A 24,453-nucleotide genomic window follows, 5' to 3' on the forward strand; every position below is an offset into this window, starting at 1 on the left:
GTTGCAGTTTCCCTCAGAACTTGTCAACATTGCACAATGGCAGCACAATGCAACTTCACATCCTATGAGTGACAGCACATCACACAGCTACTAGACCTGCAGGTTGGCTTTGAATTAAGTACCTTATGATCTCAGACATTTTTGGTATATGTTGGAGATCATGACCAAAAAGACCAGAAAGTATAGCTATGGCTAGCATATGAAGTTTTCTGATTGTTTTAGGAAATAGCTTGGAGGAAGAAAATTAAATGTGTCTTATCTCTTTCTTTGCTAAAGAGAAAAAAGCAAATAGAAAATGGTTCTTTCCAATTACAGTTTTAGCTAAAATAATGGGGTTAATTATTAAACCTTTTACTTAGTTGCTCATTTTTTCTTCTCATGCTTTAATCCTGGGTCATAGAAAGTTTAAGACTGCTTTACTGTGGTGACTTTTTTTCTTTTTGCCACAAGTTTTCCACTCTGAAAGGATGTTAGGGGTTTTGCTGCTTGCGTTCTCCTTGGTTACCATTGTTCATTCTGAGGTCTGCAGGCCAGGTAAGTTTTGCAATTGAGCCTCATCCTTTATCAGTTAAATGTCTCAACTTGGTGGACACTTTCAAAGCTGGCCGCTTAGACTTATTTTTGTAACACTTCTTATAGAGTTTGAGGGTGTTTGCTCTGAACCTTCACCTCTTTTGTGAGTTTGTGAATAGGTTGCTAAAGCCAATCTTATTCTATTCTGAAGAGATCATGGTTAAAACCATATTGAGAATCCACGGTGTCCGGGCTTGTTCACACTAACAAAGTCGAGGTTTCCTAATCATGTAATAAGTTAAGATACATTTAGAAGCTTTTAAGACTATGCTCTGTAATACAGTTGGAAAAGTAAATAATTTAAAAACCAATTTTCCAAGATTATTTTTATGTTTATTTCTTTCTTTTTCTTTGTGTCAGATGCACAGAATGCTTTCAAAGTACGGCTTAGTATCAAAACAGCTTTGGGAGATAATGCAGTAAGTAAAGTATCTTCATGTATTCTTTCTGACTGAATAACTGACTAAGTAGAGCTAATATAAATGGTAAAATCTCTGAGGGGACAATTTGCACTGATGTCCTCACTGTAATAAACTGCCCATCAAGTCATAATTCAGGTATTAGTTTCTTGAGGTTAGGATAACATTAGTCTAAAACAAGTGTCCTTTAAAACTGTAAGTATAAAGCATACCTCTTCATAACGAGAATGTTCCATGTACATTATTTTGGAAAGCACTTAGAGATATTGTACCTTCAATATGAAAAGTGCAATGTAAATACAAATTCTGTCTCTCCTACTTTGGCTAAAGCTGCTCTGCTTGAGAATGCTAAAATGTAAAGGCAAGCAAGTGGTGGCAGATAAGAAGGAAAAGACTTAGATCTTCCTTAGTTTTGATTTTATTTCAGACTTTCAGATCAATGGACAGAACCCATCAATTCATTCCCAGTTTCGAATACTTACAGTATATCTCCTGTATGTTACAGGGTTCAACATTGAATTAGATATGAAATGTCTTGATCTTTTTCTTTATTGGAAGACAAGAACCCAGTTATGCTAGAAGCCTGGGAAATAAACTGCCACAGTAATATGTTGTAAAAGGTATTTGTTGCAGATACTCAAGCTCTTTTTATGACACAGGAAGCTATTCCCAAATAAAACTGAAATGTCAAATAATTTAAATCTGTGTGAGCAGGGACTTGATTGTGATAGAAAGTGCAACAGTCAGAACAAATAGGGAATAGATCCTCAGGATATATGTTAAAGTATTTCTCTTTGAAAATCAATATTTAAATCAGCTTTCCTTGGCTAAGAAACTTTAATAAAAACAGATTAAGTTGGATTGTTTTAAAAATATATTTAAAATAACAATCCTGCAGCAGAAAATATGATGAAATTGTACCTGATACTCACCTTGATTACAACTGTTTCCATTCTGAGCAAAGAATGAAAGTGACAGTTCACATTTTCTCCCTTAACAATAACATCATCTCTCTGACTATAGTCAAATAAATATTTTTTTCAGTTACTCTGCTCTTTACTATTTTACTAAGTTCTGCATCACAAAGCACCTAAGACCTGAAGCAGTAGCCCAAAAAGGTACCCCTTATTCTGGCTTTTGTTATAATAAAGTATTCCTCTAGTTGTTTTACGCAGAATAAGCTCTAGTTTATTTCACACAGTATGAGAGGTTTGAATAAAGCTAAGACCTGCAACAATCTAATTTAGGATAATTTTTACATCAACAACCTGCTGAGAATAGTTTGTTGACACACAGAAGTATCAACAGATGGTCAATAATCACTTCTCTAGGTGCACAATGAATGGTTACCTTTTTACAGCACTTCTAATGCCGTCTGCAAATAAATTAAATTCAAATATATATCAATATACTCTAAAATTAATTCAGTCTTAATAATTTGGGGCACAATGCTTTCTTTCCAGTTTTAACATGGAGGAGAGAGAATACAATCACATAAGTTTCAGATGGAAAATATTTAGTCTCCTATTACATCATTGATTAGATGCTCTGCTACTTAAATCTCTTTTATTCATTTTCAGATGAATGTGCAATATACAGTGATACAAGACTATAAGCAGTACTGGCATTTTAAATCTTGGATGGCAGTATCACCCATAAAGATGTATACATCCAGGGGGTTAGCATATAGGTCAGTAGAGCTAACAAATAATAGAGAATAATGTAATCAATTATTTTCACGTATTTTGTAATGGTAGCAAAGACAGACACCATTCTTTATCATGTTCAAGAATGAGACTTAATTCTTTGGTGCAGGGAACGTCATTTACTATTTTTATACAGCACCTCACACAATGGAGCCTGGACCTGGCTGGCCTGTTGGTGCTACTGTAATATACATATGATAATATTAATACTTTTACTTTCTTTAGTTCAGATCATTATAGGTTACTACTGAGTTTCCTAAACTGTGTTGTCTGGACCAGTGGCTCTCAACCTTTCCAGACTACTATACCCCTTTCAGGAGTCTGATTTGTCTTGCATACCCCAAGTTTCACCTCACTTAAAAACTACTTGCTTACAAAATCAGACATAAAAATACAAGTGTCACAGCACACTATTACTGAAAAATTGATTACTTTCTCATTTTTGCCATATAATTAAAAATAAATCAATTGGAATATAAATATTGTACTTACATTTCAGTGTATAGTATATAGAACAGTATAAACAACTCGTATGAAATTTTAGTTTGTACTGACTTCAGTAGTGCTTTTTATGTAGCCTGTTGTAAAACTAGGCAAATATCTAGATGAGTTGCTGTACCCCCTTGGAAAACGTCTCTGTACCCCCAGGGGTACATGTACCTCTGGTTGAAAACCACTGGTCTAGACCATTGGTGATGCCGAGAGCCTCTGATCACATGGTACTGTATATCCTCTGTATTTCTAGCTACTAAATCACACTAAAGGGGAGCTGAAAATACAATAAATGCTTTACTAATATTTCTTTTCCATGTAAGCAATTGCTGTAACTCACACACAGATGTTATTTCATCACCAATGGAGGGAATGTGATCCATGTGATCACACAGTGAAGGGGAGGTGATCTGCAAGATAATCCATTAAAATGGTTTTAACATGATGAAATAATCTGAGAACTCTGGCAGTACTCGAATCCTTTTGATGACTGTCAGTCACATAGATATTTAGAGTGGTAGAGTTAAATTAATAGGACCCTATTGGCCGAGGTGTAGATAAATATAATATGTGTTAAAGTCAATGATTGTTGTGCTTTCTTAGGGTATGTCTACACTACAGGATTAATCCGAATTTATATAATTCGAATTTAGGAAACCGATTTTATAAATTCGAATGTATTCGGCCACACTAGGCACCATTAATTCGGTGGTGTGCGTCCAAGCTACCGTAGTAGCATCGATTTCCAGAGCGTTGCATTGTGGGTAGCCAATAACATCTAATTGCCAATAACATCGAATTGCGGCCACACTAACCTTAATTCGGATTAACAATACCGATTTTGACGCTACTCCTCTCGTCGAGGAGGAGTACAGAAATCGAATTAAAGGGCTCTTTAATTCGAATTAAATGGCTTCGTTGTGTGGACGGGTCAAGCGTTAATTCGAATTAAAGCAGCTAAATCCGAATTAAAGTCGTAGTGTGGACCAGGCCTTATGTCTAGGCTCAGTTTGACCCATAGAGTCAGACTGCTAAAGCATCACACTGCCTTCTGAATGCTAGATCTGTCTGTATAACTCTGCTACTTTACAGAATATAGAAGATGGTATGTGTAATAGCTCTCTGATCAGCACAGAACCTGTAGTTTTAAATATTGCAGTTCTGTTTCACTGATAGTGTGCTATTGCTTTCTGAATTGCAAGTGAAGTGTTCAGAATATCTCTTGTACAAAGCAGTGCAATATGTGCATAAATAGTATGTAAACAAACCAAATTTGTACTCAGCTATTTAAAAATAAATGTATTTGGTAATGCTGCACTGCATCTGTAACCTATATTAGCATGCAATAGAGCTTACATAGTCATCTATTTTCAAGGCATCTCATGTGGATGTCTTGAGAGCTGGGCAAATAGGTATAATGATGAATATAACAGGGATTTTTTCCTCTTGGAGCTGTCCTGAAAAAATGCAATAGTGTGTGGTGAGTCAATCAGTAATTCCATGAATAAATGAGAGGAAGACCTTTTCTTTTAGCACTGTAAACAGTGCTGTGTTGTTTGAATACGGATGTCCTTAAAATGATGAAAAATAGGTGTATGGTCCTCATCTACATTCAGTGTTCTTTTATACTATATCTTCAGTCTTTTTGTTGTTGCTGTCTCACATCTTCATCAGTTCTGTAGGAAGAAAGTTTAGGCCTTGGGAGAGAGTCCTTTGTTCAGACTACCATTTTGTTGTTCTATGTTCCTATATTGGCACGTATCACCACAGTATGTTAACACCATTCTTGTTTCCTAGACCAGCGGCTCTCAACCTTTCCAGACTACTGTACCCCTTTCAGGAGTCTGATTTGTCTTGCATACCCCCACGTTTCACTTCACTTAAAAACTACTTGCTTACAAAATCAGACATGTGCAGTAATAATCTGCAGTGTATTTGATGCTTTTTGTAACCAGGCTATAGTCAGTGCGAAAGTCTCAAGTGCGCTGCATCAGCCTACTCCAAGGGATGTGTGTGGTGAGTGTTAAGATTGTCATTCCCAAGGCATGTCTAGACCAGCAGGACTTGTGTAAGTGTATGGAATCCCAGTGAGGCCTTTTGAAAATACTAGCAGACATGCCCTTAACCATGTTCCGACCCTGCCTCTTTGTTTATCACTCTCAACTAGGTATTGCTGGCCCTCAGTTGCTGCTTATATCCCTTTTAGAAAATGCCATGAATGCCCATAGGACCCAAAACACCTTTTCAGTGACTAGTCCATGCAAGTTTGTCAGTGTTCTGGCCTCAACCACTAAAACATCCAGTGAGAAGCATTATTAGAATGTCAGGGTTAGAAGGGACCTCAGGAGGTCATCTTAGTCCAAGACTCTGCTCAAAGCAGGACCAATCCCCAGATAGATTTTTGCCCCAGATCCCTAAATGGCCCCCTCAAGGATTGAACTCACAACCTTGGGTTTAGTAGGCCAATGCTCAAACCACTGAGCTATCCCTCTGCCAAGTAATGGAAGCTCCTGACCGATCATACACTGAACGCAAAGCAGTATTTCCAGAGCAGATTCTGAAAGCTGCTTTTCAGGGATGTTACGTTCACCACATTGGTCTGCTATTACTCCTACGAAGATCTGTTATCCTGTACGGAGTTGTGAATGAAAAAAAATATATATATAAGTGTTGTGTCATGCTAGTATATTTCTCAGTCTGCATATAGAAAACCTTTGTGAAATCCTGGCCCCATTGAAGTAAATAGCAAACCTCCCACTACATACCTCCCAACAGTCCTAGGTTTCCTGGGATTGTCCCACTTTGACCCCGAAACCTCCTGTCATGGATACAGTGGCTCCTGTCCCAAGGGGCTGCCTGGGCCCAGCTCCCCACTCCAGGCATTGCGACCTGAGTCCTGGCACACAGGGTCACACTGCTGTTCAGGTTCAGCTTGCCTGCCTCCCTGGTGAGGGGCAGCATGGCACCCGTCACAGTACCACTCAAATTTGGCATGGCTACTACCCCATTAGAGTGCAGGGAGCCAGGTCCAGACCTGTGGGACAGGAGCCGCTGCTGTGGGGTGAGTCCAGGATAGACTTGTTCTGCAACTCCCCAAGCCTCCCCCCCGCACTGGGGGCAGCACTCCACTCCCTCCAGCCAGGGCCTCCCACTCCCCAGGGCAGTGCCTGACACCCCCTCCTGGGGCAAGACCTGTCCAACACCATTGGAAACGCTGGGAGGTATGCCATTGAATGTAATGGGGCTAGGATTTCACCCACTGTCTAGAAATGTACTTGTGGTTATTTTGTGGCTATATTGAAATGTAAAATAACATGCCCAGTGGTTAAAATATGTTTTCCTTTAGCTGAATATCCTAATCTGTCCTAACATTTTCTTTGCTTTAACTTTAATTCTGCAATCCTTTCCAACAGGGCCGCCCCGGGGGGGGGGGGGGGGGGGAGGGAGGCAGGCAAGTGGGGCAATTTGCCCTGGGCCCCACAGGGGCCCCCACGAGAATATAGTATTCTATAGTATTTATGGAAGGGGCCCCTGAAAATTGCTTTGCCCTGGGCCCCCTGAATACTCTGGGCAGCCCTGCTTTCCAAGTGCAGTTATGATCAGCAAATTGACTATGTAAAATGACATCTTCTTACTCAGAGTTAATTTTTACTACTTTTTACCCTTTACCACTGTTTAGCCAATACATCCATGGAAGGGTTAGCTGAATTCTTTTCTGTCTGACACACAATCAGTAATTAATAAAGAAGGCTCAGATTCACAGCCGGTGTAAGTTGGGCATAGTTCCATGGAAGTCAGTGGAGGTATGCCGCTTTACACGAGCTGAGAATCTGGCCCTACGTTCCAGTTGCAGAATCTTTATAACCTGTTGATAATTTGTGAATAAAAATAACACAGCTTGACTTTCAGATCTTAGAATAGATACGCAGAAATGGGCAGTTAGAGGGAAAAATCGTTGTACTAGCAAACTGAATAAATACAATATGAAGTTATTTAGGAATAATAAACATGGACCCACACAATTTTTTTTTACAAAGTCATTTTGCGAAGTTTAACTGCACTTTAAGCCTCTTCGTTCTATAGTTTCAATGAACGTTGTTACAATTATTGCTTAATATGCACTCAGAGATAGGAATGTTTTTAGAAGCTTTCAGTTTTTAGCTCTTAGAACACTAATGATGTTAAGTGCAGTTTTCTGTCAGGTGTCAAGACAAGGGGTTAAACTCAGCCCTTACGTAAGCAGGTGCAACTCCATTCAACTTAATTTAGAATTATACCTACCTGTGAGAGCATATATATACCTATCCTGATATTTGGAAAACTGTATGTACAGATAGTAATGTATTCATTGTAAAAGAGGTATAGACAATGGTCCTTCATTTCTATGTCACTATCTAGCCTGGTCTGTTTTCACTGAAAGTTGCTACTGTCTGATTACTGTTCAATAGCCTGTGTGAAATGAGTTGTTTTCATGATGTACGGATGTCCATATCTCAGAAACCAGCATCACAACTAGCACTTCTTCCCCAAACTTAACCAAGGTGCCTGTGCCCTGTACTGTTCAGACCACCTCTAGGAATGACAGTGAAGTCTACTCTCTCTGCCTGTTCAGGCCAAGGACAGAATGGGCATGGAGTGTAGACTTCACTTTTGTTCATAGAGGTGATCTGACCAGGATAGGTTCCAGGCACCTTGGTGGAGCTTGGGGAAGCTTCTGCTGGTATTCCTAGTCTTTGATAAAGAGTAAAATTAGATCTCTAATGCTGTCAGCCTGGCAACTTTCGTAAGCATTCAGTCCATTCAGATTTTTGAAAAGTTATAAAGTTCTGTGTATTGTACTTTCTGACAAGCCCTATAAAAATCCTTTGTGCACAACAAACAGTATTCAAGAAGTTATTTTCATAGCATTATCAGGAAGGTTTATTTCTTTTTGAATGATAGACTGTTTCAGGGTCAGTGCTCCATGCAACCCCCCTCCCTGCCGGTACTAGTGCTAGAACTGTTAATTTTCTATCTTTCTTTACAGTATGCCTGGGATGCAAGTGAAGAATATCTGTTCAAGGCAATGGTGGCTTTTGCAATGAGAAGATATTCCAACAAAGAAACAACTCAGTAAGTGCATACTCAGTCCTCCGCAGCATGGGGCAGGGGTCGCTTGCTGGAGGATTCTCTGCGACTTGAAGTCTTTAAATCATGATTTGGGGACTTCAACAGCTGAGTCAAGGGAGAGAATTATTCCAAGAGTGGGTGGGTCAGCTTTTGTGGCCTGCATCATGCGGGAGGTCAGACTAGATGATCATAATGGTCCCTTCTGACCTTAAAGTCTATGAGTCTATGAGTCTATAATATACATGTTTACAATATTGCTTATGATGGAACCTATTTTGACATAGAGAAGTAATAGAAATAAACACTATGTAGAACCAGCATACTGCAATGCCATTATTATTATTATTTTGCCACCCTAATATGTGCTAGGCGGCTTATGATCTCTGCCCCAAGCAGTGTACAATCTATGGGCCAAATTCTCTGTTGCCGTAAATTAGTTAGTTGGCTTCAGTGGAGCTGCACCTATTAAACCAGCAGAGAATTTGGCCTTAAATGTAACATGACACCATAAGTGAAGGTTCTGAACAGCCAAGAGTTGGAGGAAGGGGAAAGAAAGGACAAGGATGGCAGCAATGAGAAATGCAGTGTTATTTCTCAGGTAGGCATGATGATAGAGGCTCAGTTCCCTTTTTTGTCGTTGGTTACCTATGCTCCCCTTTGCATCTCATAGACAAGATGGCAGAAAGGCCAGCATGCAAGAAGACACAGAGATGCTTGTGAGAAAAGAAGACAAGAGTGATATACAATGACACACTTATCAGAATTTGGAGGGTTATCTGTCCCTAAGGCTTGGTCTACACTTACCCCCCAAGTCGAAGTAAGGTACGCAAATTCAGCTACGTGAATAACGTAGCTGAATTCGACATACCTTACTTCGAACTTACCGCGGTTCAGACGCGGTCCACACGCGGCAGGCAGGCTCCCCCGTCGACTCCGCGGTACTCCTCTCGTCTAGCTGGAGTACCGCAGTCGACGGCGAGCACTTCCTGGTTCGATTTATCGCGTCCACACCAGACGCGATAAATCGAACCCGGAACTTCAATCCCCAGCCGCCGAACTAGCGCGGCAGTGTAGACATACCCTAAGAGTACAACTTCCTAATTACCTTACACTCTATCAGGAAAAAGCTTCAGATTTCACACTTCAGGGCATAAGCTGATTACCAGCTGGAGTCAGGAGAAAATCTCCCCCATGTTATTGAGTATTATAACTTCCTCTCAAATTTCTGGTATTGGCTACTGTCATAAGACAGGCTATTAGACTAGATAGGTCTTTGGTCAGTGTCAGTATGGCAGTTCCTATGTCTTTAATATGCTCACCTCCTCCTTAGAAATGAAAACAATATAAAGATATTTTGGTATCCTATATTTTTTTTGGTTTATGAATATAAACAGAAATGTCGGCAGTTCTAGTACATTACTGAGACCAGGCTTTAGATTTACTTTTAAGAAAAGCTGGCCCTGGCTGGCACTGAGTCTGATGAAGCGTTTTCCATATTTGCAAAGAGATTAGCTAATCTGAGTCATATGATATTTGATTGCAGCTACAGTACTGTGTTTTAAATAGAACAAACCCCATCCATAATTGAGATGTTGGTTCATTACAATTTCATTCTGATTTGTAAGAAGCTGTCCTTTAAGCTAGAGAGCCATATCTGGTATGTACCACCATTGCTTTCCTCAGGTTCCACAGGAACAAGTCATGTGACAGCATGCTTCTGTTATTTTACATCATTGCAACCAACATGAATGCTACTCAGAGCAAATGAGTTGAAGTAAACAAATCATTAAAAGTGATCTGTAAAGCTTTTTCAGGATTGTTCGCTTTTCCAGCTTATGAGACTTATGGTCCATGAAGATTCACTTCTTACTTATTTTTGATACAAACCCTGTTTTCATAATTTTTTTCTTCAAATTTGTGGCAATTTCATCCACCTGGGGAAAAAACAAGGGAGAAGCATTTAAGCTCCACCCCCTGCTGACATCACTGCTAGTTGCATGCCATGCTAATAGCAATAAAAATAATAGTAAGTTGACTTGGAAGCAGAAAAATTATGATGCTGATACCAAATGGGCTTAAGTTTTAATATTAACTAGGTTATCTGCCTTGGAAATTTACAGAACCTAGTGTTCAAATAGAATCATAGATGTGTAGGACTGGAAGGGACATCGATAGGTCTTCTAGTCCAGTCCTCTGTACTCAAGGCAGCACTAAGTATTATCTGGAGTCTTGACCATCCCTGAGAGATGTTTGTTTAACCTGCTCTTAAAAATCTCCAATGACGGAGATTCCAGAACCTCCCTAGGCAATTTATTCCAGTGCTTAACCACCCTGACAGTTAGGAAGTTTTTCCTGATGTCCAACCTAAACTGCCCTTGCTTCAATTTAAGCCCATTGCTTCTTGTCCTACCCTCAAAGGTTAAGAAGAACAATTTTTCTCCCTCCTCCTTGTAACAACCTTTTATGTACTTGAAAACTGTTACCATGTCTCCCCTCAGGCTTCTTCCAGACTAAGCAAACCCAATTTTTTCAATCTTCCCTCATAGGTCACATTTTCTAGACTTTTAATCATTTTTGTTGCTCTTCTCTGGACTTTCTCCAATTTGTCCAAATCTTTCCTGAAATATGGCACCCAGAACTGGGCACAGTACTCCAGTTGAGGCCTAATCAGTGCATAGCAGAGTGGAAGAATTACTTCTTATATTTTGCATACAACGTTCCTGCTAATACATCTCAGAATGATGTTTTCTTTTTTTGCAACAGTGTTACACTGTTGACTCATATTTAGCTTGTGATCCAATATGACCCTCAGATCTCTTTCCACAGTACTCGTTCCTAGGCAGCTGTTTCCCATTTTGTATGTGTGCAACTGATTGTTCCTTCCTAAGTGGAGTACTTTGCATTGTCCTTATTGGATTTCATCCTATTTACTTCAGACCATTTCTCCAGTTTGTTCAGATCATTGTGCAATTTAATCCTATCCTCCAAAGCACTTGCAACCCCTCCCAGCTTGGTATCATCCGCAAACATTATAAGTGTACTCTCTATGCCATTATCTAAATCATTGATGAAGATATTGAACAGAACTGGACCCAGAACTGATCCCTGCGGGACCCCACTCAATATGCCCTTCTAGCTTGTCTGTAGGGAAATACTGTGACAGTTTCTCCTTTCACTTAGGCCAGTTTGACACCAAAATAATTCCCTTTGTGGAAAAAAATCTTTTCCATAGACATTTTTAAATCTACCTATCAGTTTTAATACAGAATTGAATTTCTGCTATGGAGTCCTATTGATTAATTTATATACTTGGTAGAACAGTTGTCATTCTCTATTAAATTCCATATTCACTTCAATTAAGTTATTGCTCATTTATACCATTGTAGGTGAAAAAAAGAATCAAGGCCCACAGAAAGTATTATAATCTATACTTTCGTGTCAGGACTTCAGCTAGCTCCAGGTGTGGCCTCCTAGCAATCCAATGAGCTTGGCTGGGCCCAATAAAACCCTCACTAAGTGACTGTGCTCCCTTTTTGGACAGAAGGGCCAACAGATCACCATTTAAGGCTTGTAGCAACAACAGCCCAGTGGCTGCACAATGTGTTCCACGCCCGCAGCTGTGCCACACCTGCTTCCTGCACCAGCCCTTGCTCCAAACCTTGTCTGCTCTGCTCCAGTCCTTGTCCCTCCATTCCTCAGAACTGGCCCCGACCACTGTCTTATCTCCTGACCACCTCCCCAGTTCTACCTTTTGCTTCTGTTTTGGCTCTGGTCATTGACCTGTCTCCTGACCATACCTCCAACTCTGTCCCTTGGTTCTGCTCCAACCACTAGGCCAGGCTTTTGTTCCGATCACTAGGTCGTACTGCCGACCCCTCGGTGTGTGCCATTTTGTGCCAGTGTTGTTGCTTGCTTGGAGGTGAGGTTTTGTGTGTCATTGGAAAAGGAATAATTCTTTGGTGCTACATTGTTAAAGGAGAATCAATGTACTGTAATGTGTCATATTAGACCAATTAAAATGTTGTGTTGAAGTTACAGAATGTTTCCACTTTCTTTATCGGGTAGGGTTCTTTTAATATAGCAGTGTAACTTTTGTGCCAGTAAATTATATGATTAGATAACCTGTTTAAATTCCATTTTACAGTTTCAGTGATTTTACTGGCAAAATGTCAATGAATTTTCATTAGGGGTTGTAGAAGATTCACCATGAGTCACTCAGTATCATAAAAAGAAAAACTAGCTGATTACCATTGAGGCATGTTATGGTCTAGATTTAAACAAATATGAGACATTGTACACAATTGATCAAAGATGTATGAAATCACAGGAACAGAGAATGATTGAAGGATTACGTTTTTGCATGAAGGTCCAAATCCTTGTTCCCCTTGCAAGTATATTGGCTGTGCACAGAGGGGAATGATCTGAGAGGGGAAAGAATCATTGCTACAAGGTCACTGAGCAGCATGAGAGATGCTACATAGCTCCTACAGCAGTTTCAGGGCTTCATTAACTCTCACACCTGATTCGTACTCTTCAAGGACATGAGAGATGAATAGTGGGTGGATCAGCATAGTCAGAACACCCTACCTGCTAGGATTCAAAGTGACCCCTTGCTAGACTCTTGGAGGAGGGATAAAAGGATTTTCTTCACTACGGTGACCAACTTTTGGCATAGGAAATGGCAATAGGCCAGCAGTAGGTGCCCATTTCTGCCCCTGTGTTACTATTAAGCCCTGTTTAGACTTTACTTTATGTCAGGATGTCAGAGCAGGTTCCCATTAAATTCAAATTTCAATCTAAAATTTATTAAACTAGAATTTTAAAACTAAGCCACTGATTTGTGCTTAACACTTTAAAGACATATTAAATTGACAAAGTTGTGTGAGACAGAAAAATCACGCTACCCATTTGAGTATTCTATAATAATAGAATGTTTATTGAAAAGTTTAACTTTTCCAACAGAGGCACAAATCCTTGATTTCCTTCTTAATAGGGCCTTGTAATTCACTTTGAAATATAGACATTAGTGAACTACATAAACCAACCTTTGATCGCACAGTGTTAAAAATTGATCCTCTGTAATTTGTGTTGGTAACCCTGGTTTCCCTAATCTGTGACTTGTTTGAAATAATGTTCATCTCTTTTGTGTTGGAGACAAGTTAATCTTTAGCACATAAAGAATGTGAAAACATTTACTTTCAATCAAATAGCAGAATCAGTTGTTGCTGTATCTTTTATCACACCTATATTTAAATATCTGCAGTATGTTTCATTGACCTGCCACACAAAACCAAACTTTGTTCTCTATCTTCCACACAAGGATCACATCCGTATTTAAAATATTTTGACTATTTGGAAATGGAATTACAAGTGTTCGTGTGTTCTCAGATTTGAACTGATTATGTCAAGAGGAGTATTTTGGCCCTGCTGGTTACTCTTCACAGAAAAATCCTCATAGTGTCCAGAAGGTTCTGCAGGGGGGGGGGAGGGGGGGAGAGAAGGGTCTGCTGCCTTGAAAATGTCAGAGCAAGGGGCTCAGAAGAACCCAAATTCTGTGGTTCTCCTATGATCCAGTAGAGGACAGGGTCTGCACAGAAGCTCTGTGCCTCTGCACTGCCTTTTGGCTCCCTGCCCCTTTCTTGTATTCCCTGACAATCCGGTAACTCCCCCAGAAGAGACGTTACTTCGCCCCCTGACTAAGAAACGTACAAGTTTTTGTCCTTTCTGCTCACTGATCTGGAGGAAGCTATGACTTAGATTGTAAGCACTTAGGGCAGGGCACGTCTTCTGTTCTGTGTCTGTGCAGTGCCTAGCACAATGGGGTCCTGGTCCGTGACTAAGGCTCTTAGGTGCTACAAGAATACACAGAATAATAATTTATTGTCATATATTTAAAAAAAAAACTGGTGAGATTTGCCAGTGCACATACTGTGGGTCCTAAGATCTGGTCCAGTATGTCATTCTAACATTAAGATTCATCTATCATCTCCGTGGCAAAATATTGACACTTGCTAACTATTTCTAACACAGAAGGCAGTTTTATTGTAACTTTACCTTAATAAAACGTTGCAATTAATAAAAAAATATTCACATCATAACGTACGTTTACAAATTTACATCATGGTAATTTACTAATGAAGGCAAGTTTTTCAGTCTGAACAGATTCTGACTGTTAGCTACATATAATGTTACAGCACAGTATGAATTATCACACGTGGGAATGGGAAATGGTATATATAAGAGTATGATAACCATGCTGTGAAAAGATATGTGAACTGGTATGTGTTGCACTGTAGTCCATCTTGGTATTTACTCAGCCTACTTGAAACTCCCATGAACAACAGCTTCATTCTTTTCAAAGCCTAGAAGGATTTGCTACTCTCAGATTCTGTTGATGAAGAGTGGCAGTGGAGCCAAGTTCTGGATGATTATAATCATGCAAGGATTTTATACATAACAGGGAGCTCAAAGGAAGTAAAATTTACCTGTTTTCATGAGTCTTGCTGCTCGACTATTAAAAATATTAATAATTGCATTTGCCTGTTAATGAAATAAATAGAGATGGAAATCATTTAATTATGTTTCTGATCAGCCAGCAGATGTCACTATGAACATTTACAGTACTCTGTTGTGGGTAGCTGTTTGCAGAAGGAAATATATCCCACTAGAAAACCACAGGGGAAGAAATGTTAAAACTTGTTTTTTAAGAAGGATGGGCTAAGCCATAAAAATGAGGAGGAACCAATGGCAAAATAATAATAAATACTGGGCATTATAATTACTGCATACATGGCCATAGGGATTCACTCCACATGAGGGCTGGTAGTGCCATCCTCCCAGTGGGGAACTGCCAGGGCACTTGTGTGTGGAGACTTGCCAGCGCTATGCTGAATTACTGCCGGTGTTAACCAGCCCAGGAAATTCAGTGGAAGTAAATCTGGGCCCTTACTCTTGAGTTTGATCTGCAAGTGCTACTTGCTCAGAACAGCTGCTTACACAAATGTCACCTAAAATACGTTCAGATACTGGAGTCTCAGCAGGCTGGGGCCAGAATTTTATTTTCGGAATACAAAGTCAGCTACTATCAGATATACTTTAAATTCCTGTCGGATTTTAATCCTTCATGTATTTCTAATGGTATTTTCATTATGAATTACTGATAAGTATACGAATATCAAAAAGCTAAATTTTAAAGACATTTTCAGACTCAATTTTATGTAGCAACTCATGCAAATCTGATTGCATACAAAGCTTCCAATAACTGCTTCACATCCACTTGAATGTTTCTGTCTCTAGAACGTTAAATGTAGCTGAACATAACCTAAACGCTATGGGTCAGTGCTAGAATGATTTGAGGTTTAACAGTCCCTAGTAAACTTAGCCCATTGCCTCCACAATCCACTCAACTCCCACTACAGCAAGTGACCAGGGAGCTAGATTCATTTGCAGGGCTAGGCTGGCTTTTTCTGGCATAAACCCTCTCAGAGAGGTTCAAGATCCAAAGTCTGTAGAGGAGGCTGCAGTCAGACAAAGAGTCCATAACCTCCCTTCTTCCAGTGGAGGCACAGGGAATGAACACAGCCCCAGAAAGATGACTGACACTGGTTGGAAAGTGGTTATGGCCAGGGCAGCTGGGAGGTGCACTGATTCAGCACTCCCGAAGGCATCTCCTGCACCAGGAGCGCCTATGGAGTTCCAAGTGGAAATAAAATCTCTTCTTTCCACAATCCTCCCTGAGATACAAGGGACCATACTGGGGCAGGGAAGTACAATGTGCACCTCCTTATGGCAACTTTAGGGAATCTGCTCCTGATGTCATAGTCCTAGCTGCACACTATTATTAATTATTATTATTATTATTATTATTACCTTAGCCCCTAGGAGTCCCAGTCTTGGACCAGGACCCCATTGTGATGGGTGCTGTACAAACACAGAACAAAAATATGGTCCCTGCCCCGCTAAGCTGGCCCTACATATATATATGGTTGAAAACATATTTCCTAGTGGTGAGATGACGGTGATGATATGGCTATAAAATGTTTTTAAAAATAAAATAAAGCCTCTATAAATACAGTTATTTTGTTATTGTTTTGTTACTGTATTGGAGGATAGAAAATATGACCAGTATTTCTTTCTCATTCTTTCTTATTAGATTAACAGAAGCTAATAATTTCCTTTTCTAAAAGATTTTTCTCCTTAGACTAAAACACTGCGAAATACAGTGATAACATGCATCACTTGAGTACGTACTTACTTATTTTACAATGACTTCATTTTGTTTTAAATGTTCACAGAATTTCCAATGTGCTGCTTTGCAATATGACAGAGAGGGTGTCATTTTGGTTTGTGGTCACAGACTCTGCCAGAAATGTGACAACCGTTCCTGGAAGTGAAGTAGAGGCAGCCATAAGGTAAAGTAATTGTCCCTCCCTCTGACTCTTCCTTAGTAACCAAAGATGTTTTCTTAATGTGGGCCGGTGTCTCAGGCCGTATGAACTAGCACTCTGTGTTTTTTAATTACATGAATTAGTTTATAGTTAAACACAATGGGGTCTGTACTCTTCTTCCTATATGCATGTGAGATTAAAAGGCGTTATATATGGCTGAGGGAGAACAATCTCTTTGAACTCTTGTAATGTGTGAGCCTTTGGGAGGTTGATTGCAACTTTGAAAGGTGTCTTTTTTTTTTTTTAAACTGTGGGTTCTCATGATGTCTAGACATGATGAGCTCTGACTGTAGCCCACTGTTCCGTGTGCGTTGCACATGCCCCTCTAATGGCTGATCCACCGAGTCTGCTACAGCTCCCAGACAGAAGATTTAGTACTTTTAGTTCAAGTAACAGAGGCTCATGCTTTTAGTGCTGAATGTTCCAGTTTCATATTGCACTGTCAGCCCAAGCAAATAATCCAATGCTCACATTCTTTTTATCTTAGGTCTTTGTGGGAAGCCTGTCACTGTAGTAGATGAGCACCATTTGCACACAATACAGTGTAGCATAAGTTATCCCACTTTCCCATTAAAAATCATGCTCTAAAGCTAGAAAAACAATAATATGGAGCTGCATAGGAAGAGAAGAAAAATAGGTTATCAGACCTCAACAGTTTACGATGTGTTCACAAGGCCTTTGCAAGGGTAACTCCCATAAATAGAGTTACCCACATATGTTTCCCAAGCATCAAATGAAAAATAGACCCATTGTTTTTAAATATACTGCACTTTGTCTTTAAAAACCATGTTATCTTTGCAAAGGCGTAATACCTAATTCCCGATCAATGAGTATGCGTTCTTGTGGAAAGATTAACTTTAAGCTTCTGAGCAGATTAAACTATTTCCTACAGAGATACCCAGCAACAACTTCAGTGCATTAGTGGGCAAAGGAGGTTATTTATTCACTGAAACTTGCTAAGAGTGTTGGAATGTACCTTTTTAAAATTCATTTCTGTTGTTCTTTGATACATTCGGTAGCATAAGCTGATTTACAGTAAGTCCTTTATAGGCACTGTTTGCCACAGAAATTGGATGCTGTTATAACATGTTTGGTTTTTAACTGTTGTCTCTCACCTACTAAAGAAGAGTATATGCTTTTAAAAATGTTTAAATTCCTATCAGTAGGTTAGAGATAAGAAACAAAATTCTCTACAGAATGAGAACTCCTGTGCTCAGTACTGAACTACTTTTGCTTATAGTATGCTGAATCTAAGTTGGACATGCAAAATCTATTCAGTGTTATGAATCAAAATCAACATCTGTCAAGTGCAAGATTCCTCCTTTGATGATAATTATACTAATTAATAGTTATAATAATAAAATTTGTTTTAGCGACAATTCCATTTGTTTTTTACATATTCCATCTCATGAGAGTCTATGCATGACCCAAAGTAGAAACAATTAGTAATATAATAAATACATAAACAGTGATAATATAACGTCTCGTCCTTATCCCCTAAGCTTTCAAACAGTTGCATATGGGAGTCTTGTGGCTAACACCCTGCACAGGATATATAGGGATCAGTGACAATGGCTATGCAATGTATGCAGCCTAAAAACTTCATATTGGGCCACATTCAGCCCTGTCAGAGTTGTACTGCCTACATCAGGGCTATATTTTCCTCATTGTCTTTTCATTTATAAATGTGTTTATCATTTGTGTTGTGTTTTGTATTTTTTTAAAGGATGAACAGAAACAGAATCAACAGTGCTTTCCTACTGACAGACAACACGCTGCAGTTCTTGAAAATTTCCTCCACTTTATCACCACCCATTGAACCCACTGTGCCTGTCTGGCTTATTGTGTTCAGTGTTGTGCTTTGCCTCGTTGTGGCTGCAATTCTTTTCCTCGTTGTTTCAGGAATCCGGCAACGCAAAAAGTAAGCTGTGCTTTTGTTTTAACCAACTGTTAGTGAATTAAGTGAACTAGAAGTGTTAGAGTTGGATCACTCTGCAGTTCACATTGGTTACAAAGAAACAATAGCAGCCTTTTCTCCCCAGTTGAGGATATCTGTCCTTTCAAAGGGCAGGTGTTGTTATTTTGGACTGTGGAGTTGTTAACGCAAGGTAAGAATGTGAGCTTGGAGGCCTTGTTAATAAAGATGATTGCTTTACAAGGAGTTTATTTGCTGCCAGCCCCCGTGCTGCAGGTAGGTCTCCTGTCAGAGATAAGGCATGTGAGAGGGGAAAAGGCTGGCAATGATTGTGGCTACTGATTTTTAAGACTGGCAGATTTAAAACACTGCTCCTGATTTGTGTAGATTCAGGAGCCACTCGCAGGGCAGACCAATGACTGAAGGGCTAGTTGACTGAAATTTTAAAAGGGCCTGATCCTGTAAGTCGGTGTATGGCCTCAGCTCCCATTCACTTCATGAGGAGTTCTAGGAGCTCGGCATCTCACATGGTCAATTCCAGATTGGACTCGCCATGAGACTAGATTATCACGGCTATGCAGTAGAGTAAGGAGTAGTTGTCTCCCCTCTCCTTACTACCCTGCTCATATTGCAGCACCAGTCATACTGTTCAGTGCATCGTAGCCATAGCAGTCCTAGTAAGGGTTACTTACTTGATACTTGCTGCTGTGAGCCAGTGAGTTCATGGGGATAGAGAGGGGAAGGGAGTGGGTGGAGCCTTGGGTTTGACCCCCGGCTCCCATTCTGTTCCTACTTGCTGTTATTTCAGATAGTTGTACTTAGATAAGGACATCTCTAAGCTCATCTGAGACTCTCCTGTTTGATCATACAGTGAAGAGAACATTCTTTATTTGACTATGATCATCATGGACATTGATATGTTGTCACAAGCATTATGATTTCATTGCAGGCTCAAACAGGAATCGGAGATAGATTGGGAAAGTACAAACTCTTGTTGACAGCTGGATAGCTTAAAAATTAGCAAATGTCCAGTGGCAAAAAAAAAAAAAAAATTCTCATGAATAATCCAATGTAAATGGATTTATGTGTGAAGACTGAAATGTTGCAGAGATTTCCCCAGTATAAAAATGCCTCATTTTAGGCAAAGAGGTTGAAACAACTTGGTAAAAATAACATATACTGCTAGTGTTGAGTGAACCCTATGGAGTTGGAGGTTTGGTGAGGCTTTCAAATTATTTTTTTGGATTCAGAAGACTGGTATGAATTTGTGAAACTCTTCCCCATCTAATCCCATCCCTGTTTTAAACAACAAGAACAAAACCTAGCCAATGAATGAATGCTGTTCTTGTGGTTAAGGCACTGACCTGAGATTCAGAAGATCTGGGTCCAGTTCTTAGCTCTGCCACAAACTTCCTGTGTGATCTTGGGCATCAATGAACTCCCCTGAAATCAATGGGAGTTAAACACCTAAATCCTTTTGAGGTCCTGAGCCTTAATCTCTCTGTTACCCTTACAGAAATTACCCCTTCTGTACATCTAGGATAATAATACTTCCTGTATCTCATCCTCTGACTGTCTTGTCTACTTAGACTGTAAGTTCCTCAAGGCAGGGACTGTCTCATACTGTGCATGTGAGCAGTGATTAGCACAGTGGGGCCATGATCCCCGTTTGGGCCTCAAGGCCCTACTGTAATACAAATTAATAATGATAATAATAAGTAATCATGATTCTCTAGTTAATGGGAAGCCTGTTCTGTAGATTAGGGACAAAAGACACACACCACCATCTCCTTCCTCCTTCTCAAAAATAAGTAGGCTGGCACAGGAGGGGTCCCTATATATGGTATATACTGTTTAATTTGTTTTATTTAGAATATTTTTCTTTTCCCTTCTCTGCTTCTTCCTCCTGTCAGCCTCTCTAAATTTGTTTTTCATCCTGCTCATTCTCTGCTCCATCTCTTGCCCTTATATTTTCCTTAGATTCTTTTTCTCTCTGCTCACCTTGTCTTCTTTTCACTATCATCTTTTCTCAGCAAAACACAAACTTAGCTCATGTTTGAATTCTATCATACTTTCAAGCCAACAGTGGTTGAAGGGAGTTGAATATGAGGAAAAACAAATGTGTTTGTTCCTGTCCACTACTGGGAGGATTTAAGGGTTACAGGGAATGTCTGGGCCACTTTGCTTCCCAAGGGAAGAGACAGGCACTTGGGACCAGATTTTCAAAGGAGCTCAGCTTGTTGGGTGTCACATTGGGAGTTGCTTCCTTTGGAGTGCTTTCAAAAATCTAGCCCCCCTTATAGGTGTTGAGTATTTGAAAATCTGGCTCTTTTTACTTCAATGGTCTTTGGATCAGGCCCTTACAGAGTGAGCAATGTACGGAAGTTTAGGCCCTGATTCAGTAAAGTGTGTAAGCATGTGTTTAAATCCATCCCTGTTCAGGACAGCATGTAAGCATGTGTTTAACTTCAGTAGGACTTATTAAGTCTCATTGAAGTTAAGCACATGCTTCAGTGCTGTCCCGAATAAGGATGCTTTTCTTGATCAGGCCCTTGGTGAGTAACATTCAAGATCTACTGCCCCCACATACAACTCCAAGAACCATCTAGCTCTAGCTTCAGGTCCTCTCATTATAGGGCTCAATTTTCCTCTCTATTGAAATCAGTGGCAGTTTGGGCACTGATCTCAGTGGGAGCTGGATCAGGCCCATACTGAACAGACTCTCTCTCCAATCCCTCATAAGCCTGGTTTCCAATGTGTTAGCTCTATCACCATGGCAGCACGTCATCTCCTTCTCTGCTAATAGACTTGTCTCATTTCCAAGCTAGGAGAGACAACCCCAGAAGCATGTCACAAGCAGGAGGAGAGGAGTTTATTACCCACTCTCATTTATTTTTAGCAGGTCTCTAAAGTCCAAGTATCTCTCGCAGGCCAGTAAAGTTTTATTATTGTTAATATTACTGATGTATAAGTACTGAGTCAGGTTGTCACAATGTGTTATGGGATTGGAAGAAATACTGTAGCTAACCTGTGAGTTTCTTATCATTCTAAGTTGCTGATGCTGCAGTCTGTAAAGTACAGCAGGTTTCTTCAGCTATGAATCAGCAGGTCTCAAGGTCAAAATAAATATGGAAATTAAAGGAACTATACAGTCATTGTTGACTAAATTTGCTTACAGTTTGTCAGTTTAGATCATTTTCTTCAGCACCTATTTTATTATGGTTGGTATCAGAGTTTGAGTCTGGAAAAGTGAAAGTATGCAAGACATATTGCTATTTAATCTAGCAGCCAAAGATCCAATGGCTGGAAGTTAAAGCTAGTGAAGTTTGAACTGGACATAAGATACAAATTTAGAACAGTGGGAGAAACTTACCATTGGAATAGATTACCAAGAAATGTGGTGCATATATTCTCTAACATCTAACATGTGTCTTTAAGTCAAGTTGTTGGGCTAGATGCAGGAATCATTGAGTGAAATCTATGGCCTGTATTATGCAGTAGGTCAGACTAAATGATCATGGTGGCCCCTTAGAGCCTTGAAATCTATTAAGTATATGAATGTGTATTTTATTCTTTGTTTTCCTTTTCTATTTTTCACCCTCCTCCAAGCCATTTTACAGAAGGGGAAACTGAGGTCTAGAAGTTAAGTGAGGCAACAGAAGGGAGCCAGGGTGAAAGTGATATTAGAATTTACTTAGGAATTTCTGACTCCCATTCCTATCTTCAGATGAGTAGACTATGCCTCTTTGTATATAGTGTGTTGTAAACTTCTTAATAAAAATGCATGCTAAACTATTTTTCTTATGTCCAGTCTTTGTTGAATGGTACACTTTGATTGCAGTAATGTAATTTTGTTATTCCTTTTTAGAAATAACAATGAGTCTGCAGAGACAGGAGATTTAGAAGACAAATGTGACACACCAGTGACAACAGAAAATGGGATTCCCTGTGATATACTAGATTTAAAAGCAGGCCAGATTAATGGAGTCTACGCAGCAGATGATGAACGGTTCACACCACTATGAAATGTCACAGTTTCTTTTTGGCTTCTTTGAGAGAGACTGCACTAACTTTATGTAGTCATGACTGATGAATGTCAAGCATTAAGGCAAGAAAAATATGACTTGTCAGCAGGGCCAGCTCTAGAGTTTTTGCCGCCCCAAGCACCAAAAAAAAAAATAAAAAATCCACGATCGCGATCGGCGGCAGCTCTACCGCCGCTTCAGTCTACAGCGGCAATTCGGCGGCAGGTCCTTCGCTGCGAGAGGGAGTGATGGCCCCGCCACCGAATTGCCGCCGAACGGCCGGACATGCCGCCCCCCTCTTCATTGGCCGCCCCCGGCACCTGCTTGTCATAACCCTGTCAGTTATTTTCCCTTGAGAGAAACTTTCCTTGATAAAACACAAACACACAAAACTGTATTACAAAGCTAAAATAAAGGAAAACACTCAATTGTTCATTAAACATTTTCAAGAAGTGTGTGGTGGAATGAGGTTGAAGGCTGTCTTACATCAGATGCTTAGTTATTAACGATTATTTAAAGACATCATTATGACTAGTTCATTGTTCTTCTTAAAGTGATGTCCCTATTGGTGCTCCGTTGTAGGTGCGGCAGTGTCTCCTGCGCCTTTTATCGGAGATCTTCACCAGAAGTGCCCGTAGGACTGCACCTGTGCATCTTGTCTCTCTCACACTGTGCACAGGACATATATATATATAGCACTGTTTGGTCAGACAGACAGCCCCAGTTCTTTCTTTATTACCTTTGGTCTGGGACGGAAGCCGCTAGCAGAGCTCGCTGCTCCTCATAGATAGTTCCTTACCTGATAGAGTAGTTAGTATTTTCCTCTTCTTCTTTCAACGTCTAGCTATAAAAAAAATATTTTTTTGTTTTAACTTTATCTTTACAGTTATTCTCATAGCTTAGGTTTCCATTTATCCCACTTCTCGCCTTCCAGATTGGGAAGCCCTTTTCCCTTCACCCTTATGCCCAGCTCTCCCAAGTATAAGAGGTGCGTTTGTGCGGGGCTGCCTTCTTGATAATGGACATCCACCCACAGTGTATCCACTGACTGGGAGAGGGACATGTCCCTCAAGTGTTCTCACTGCCTCGGCCTGAAACCCAGAGCTAGAAAGAATAGGGATATTAGATTGAAACTTCTCCTCATGGAGAAATCACTACATCCAGGATTGGACCCGGGCCCGTACTCTTTCCCAGAGAAGCCTTAATGCTCTGCCAGATTGTCTGCCGACCCCCACTCTCCATGTCCTGTGAAGAGAAAGTCATCCGTGATCATGCAGATAACAAGAAACAGGCTTCCTTCTCCTCAAACTCTGAGGCTCAGCCCTCCAGAACACCATCCCTAGCTAGGTCAGTGGCTTCAACCTCATCCCACAGGGGACATAGCTCCAGGGCTCATCTGAATACCTTTGGTACTGGCTCAAGGAAATGGTCTAATGATCTTGTCCGGGCACCTTCAGCCCTCGGCGTCATTTCCCAGCTGTGGGGACCAAGGCTGCCCGCTTGCAGGAGCTATGGCACCAACGCCATTTCTGGCACCGACGAAGCTGTTGGCACCAAGTAAGTCCTTGGCACCATCAAAATAGTTGGCACCAGCCAAGTCACCAGCACTGACCGAATCAACACCAAAATCTTCGGCACCAGGCAAGTCTTCGGTACTGGCCAAGTCACTGGCACCGGCCAAATCTCTTGTGCCATCTTCTGAAACTTCAGGGACATACACTCTCTCTCCATCACCATGCATTACAACCGAACTGATGATGCTCCTTC

The 24,453-nt window shown here is 40.3% G+C and overlaps 1 protein-coding gene across 1 annotated transcript; it reads left to right on the forward strand.

The window, feature by feature from the left end:
- The first annotated feature begins 467 nt into the window (after positions 1-467).
- CLTRN (collectrin, amino acid transport regulator) lies at positions 468-22,757 on the forward strand. The gene is made up of 6 exons (XM_065423492.1): positions 468-534; positions 934-992; positions 8,217-8,302; positions 16,594-16,710; positions 18,473-18,667; positions 22,530-22,757. The coding sequence occupies exons 1-6, from the start codon at positions 468-470 to the stop codon at positions 22,684-22,686; spliced, it is 681 nt and encodes a 226-aa protein (XP_065279564.1). The 3' UTR covers positions 22,687-22,757.
- Positions 22,758-24,453: the final 1,696 nt, after the last annotated feature.

The sequence above is a fragment of the Emys orbicularis genome, chromosome 1 (genome assembly GCF_028017835.1).
Source record: "Emys orbicularis isolate rEmyOrb1 chromosome 1, rEmyOrb1.hap1, whole genome shotgun sequence".
Taxonomy (NCBI): domain Eukaryota; kingdom Metazoa; phylum Chordata; order Testudines; family Emydidae; genus Emys; species Emys orbicularis.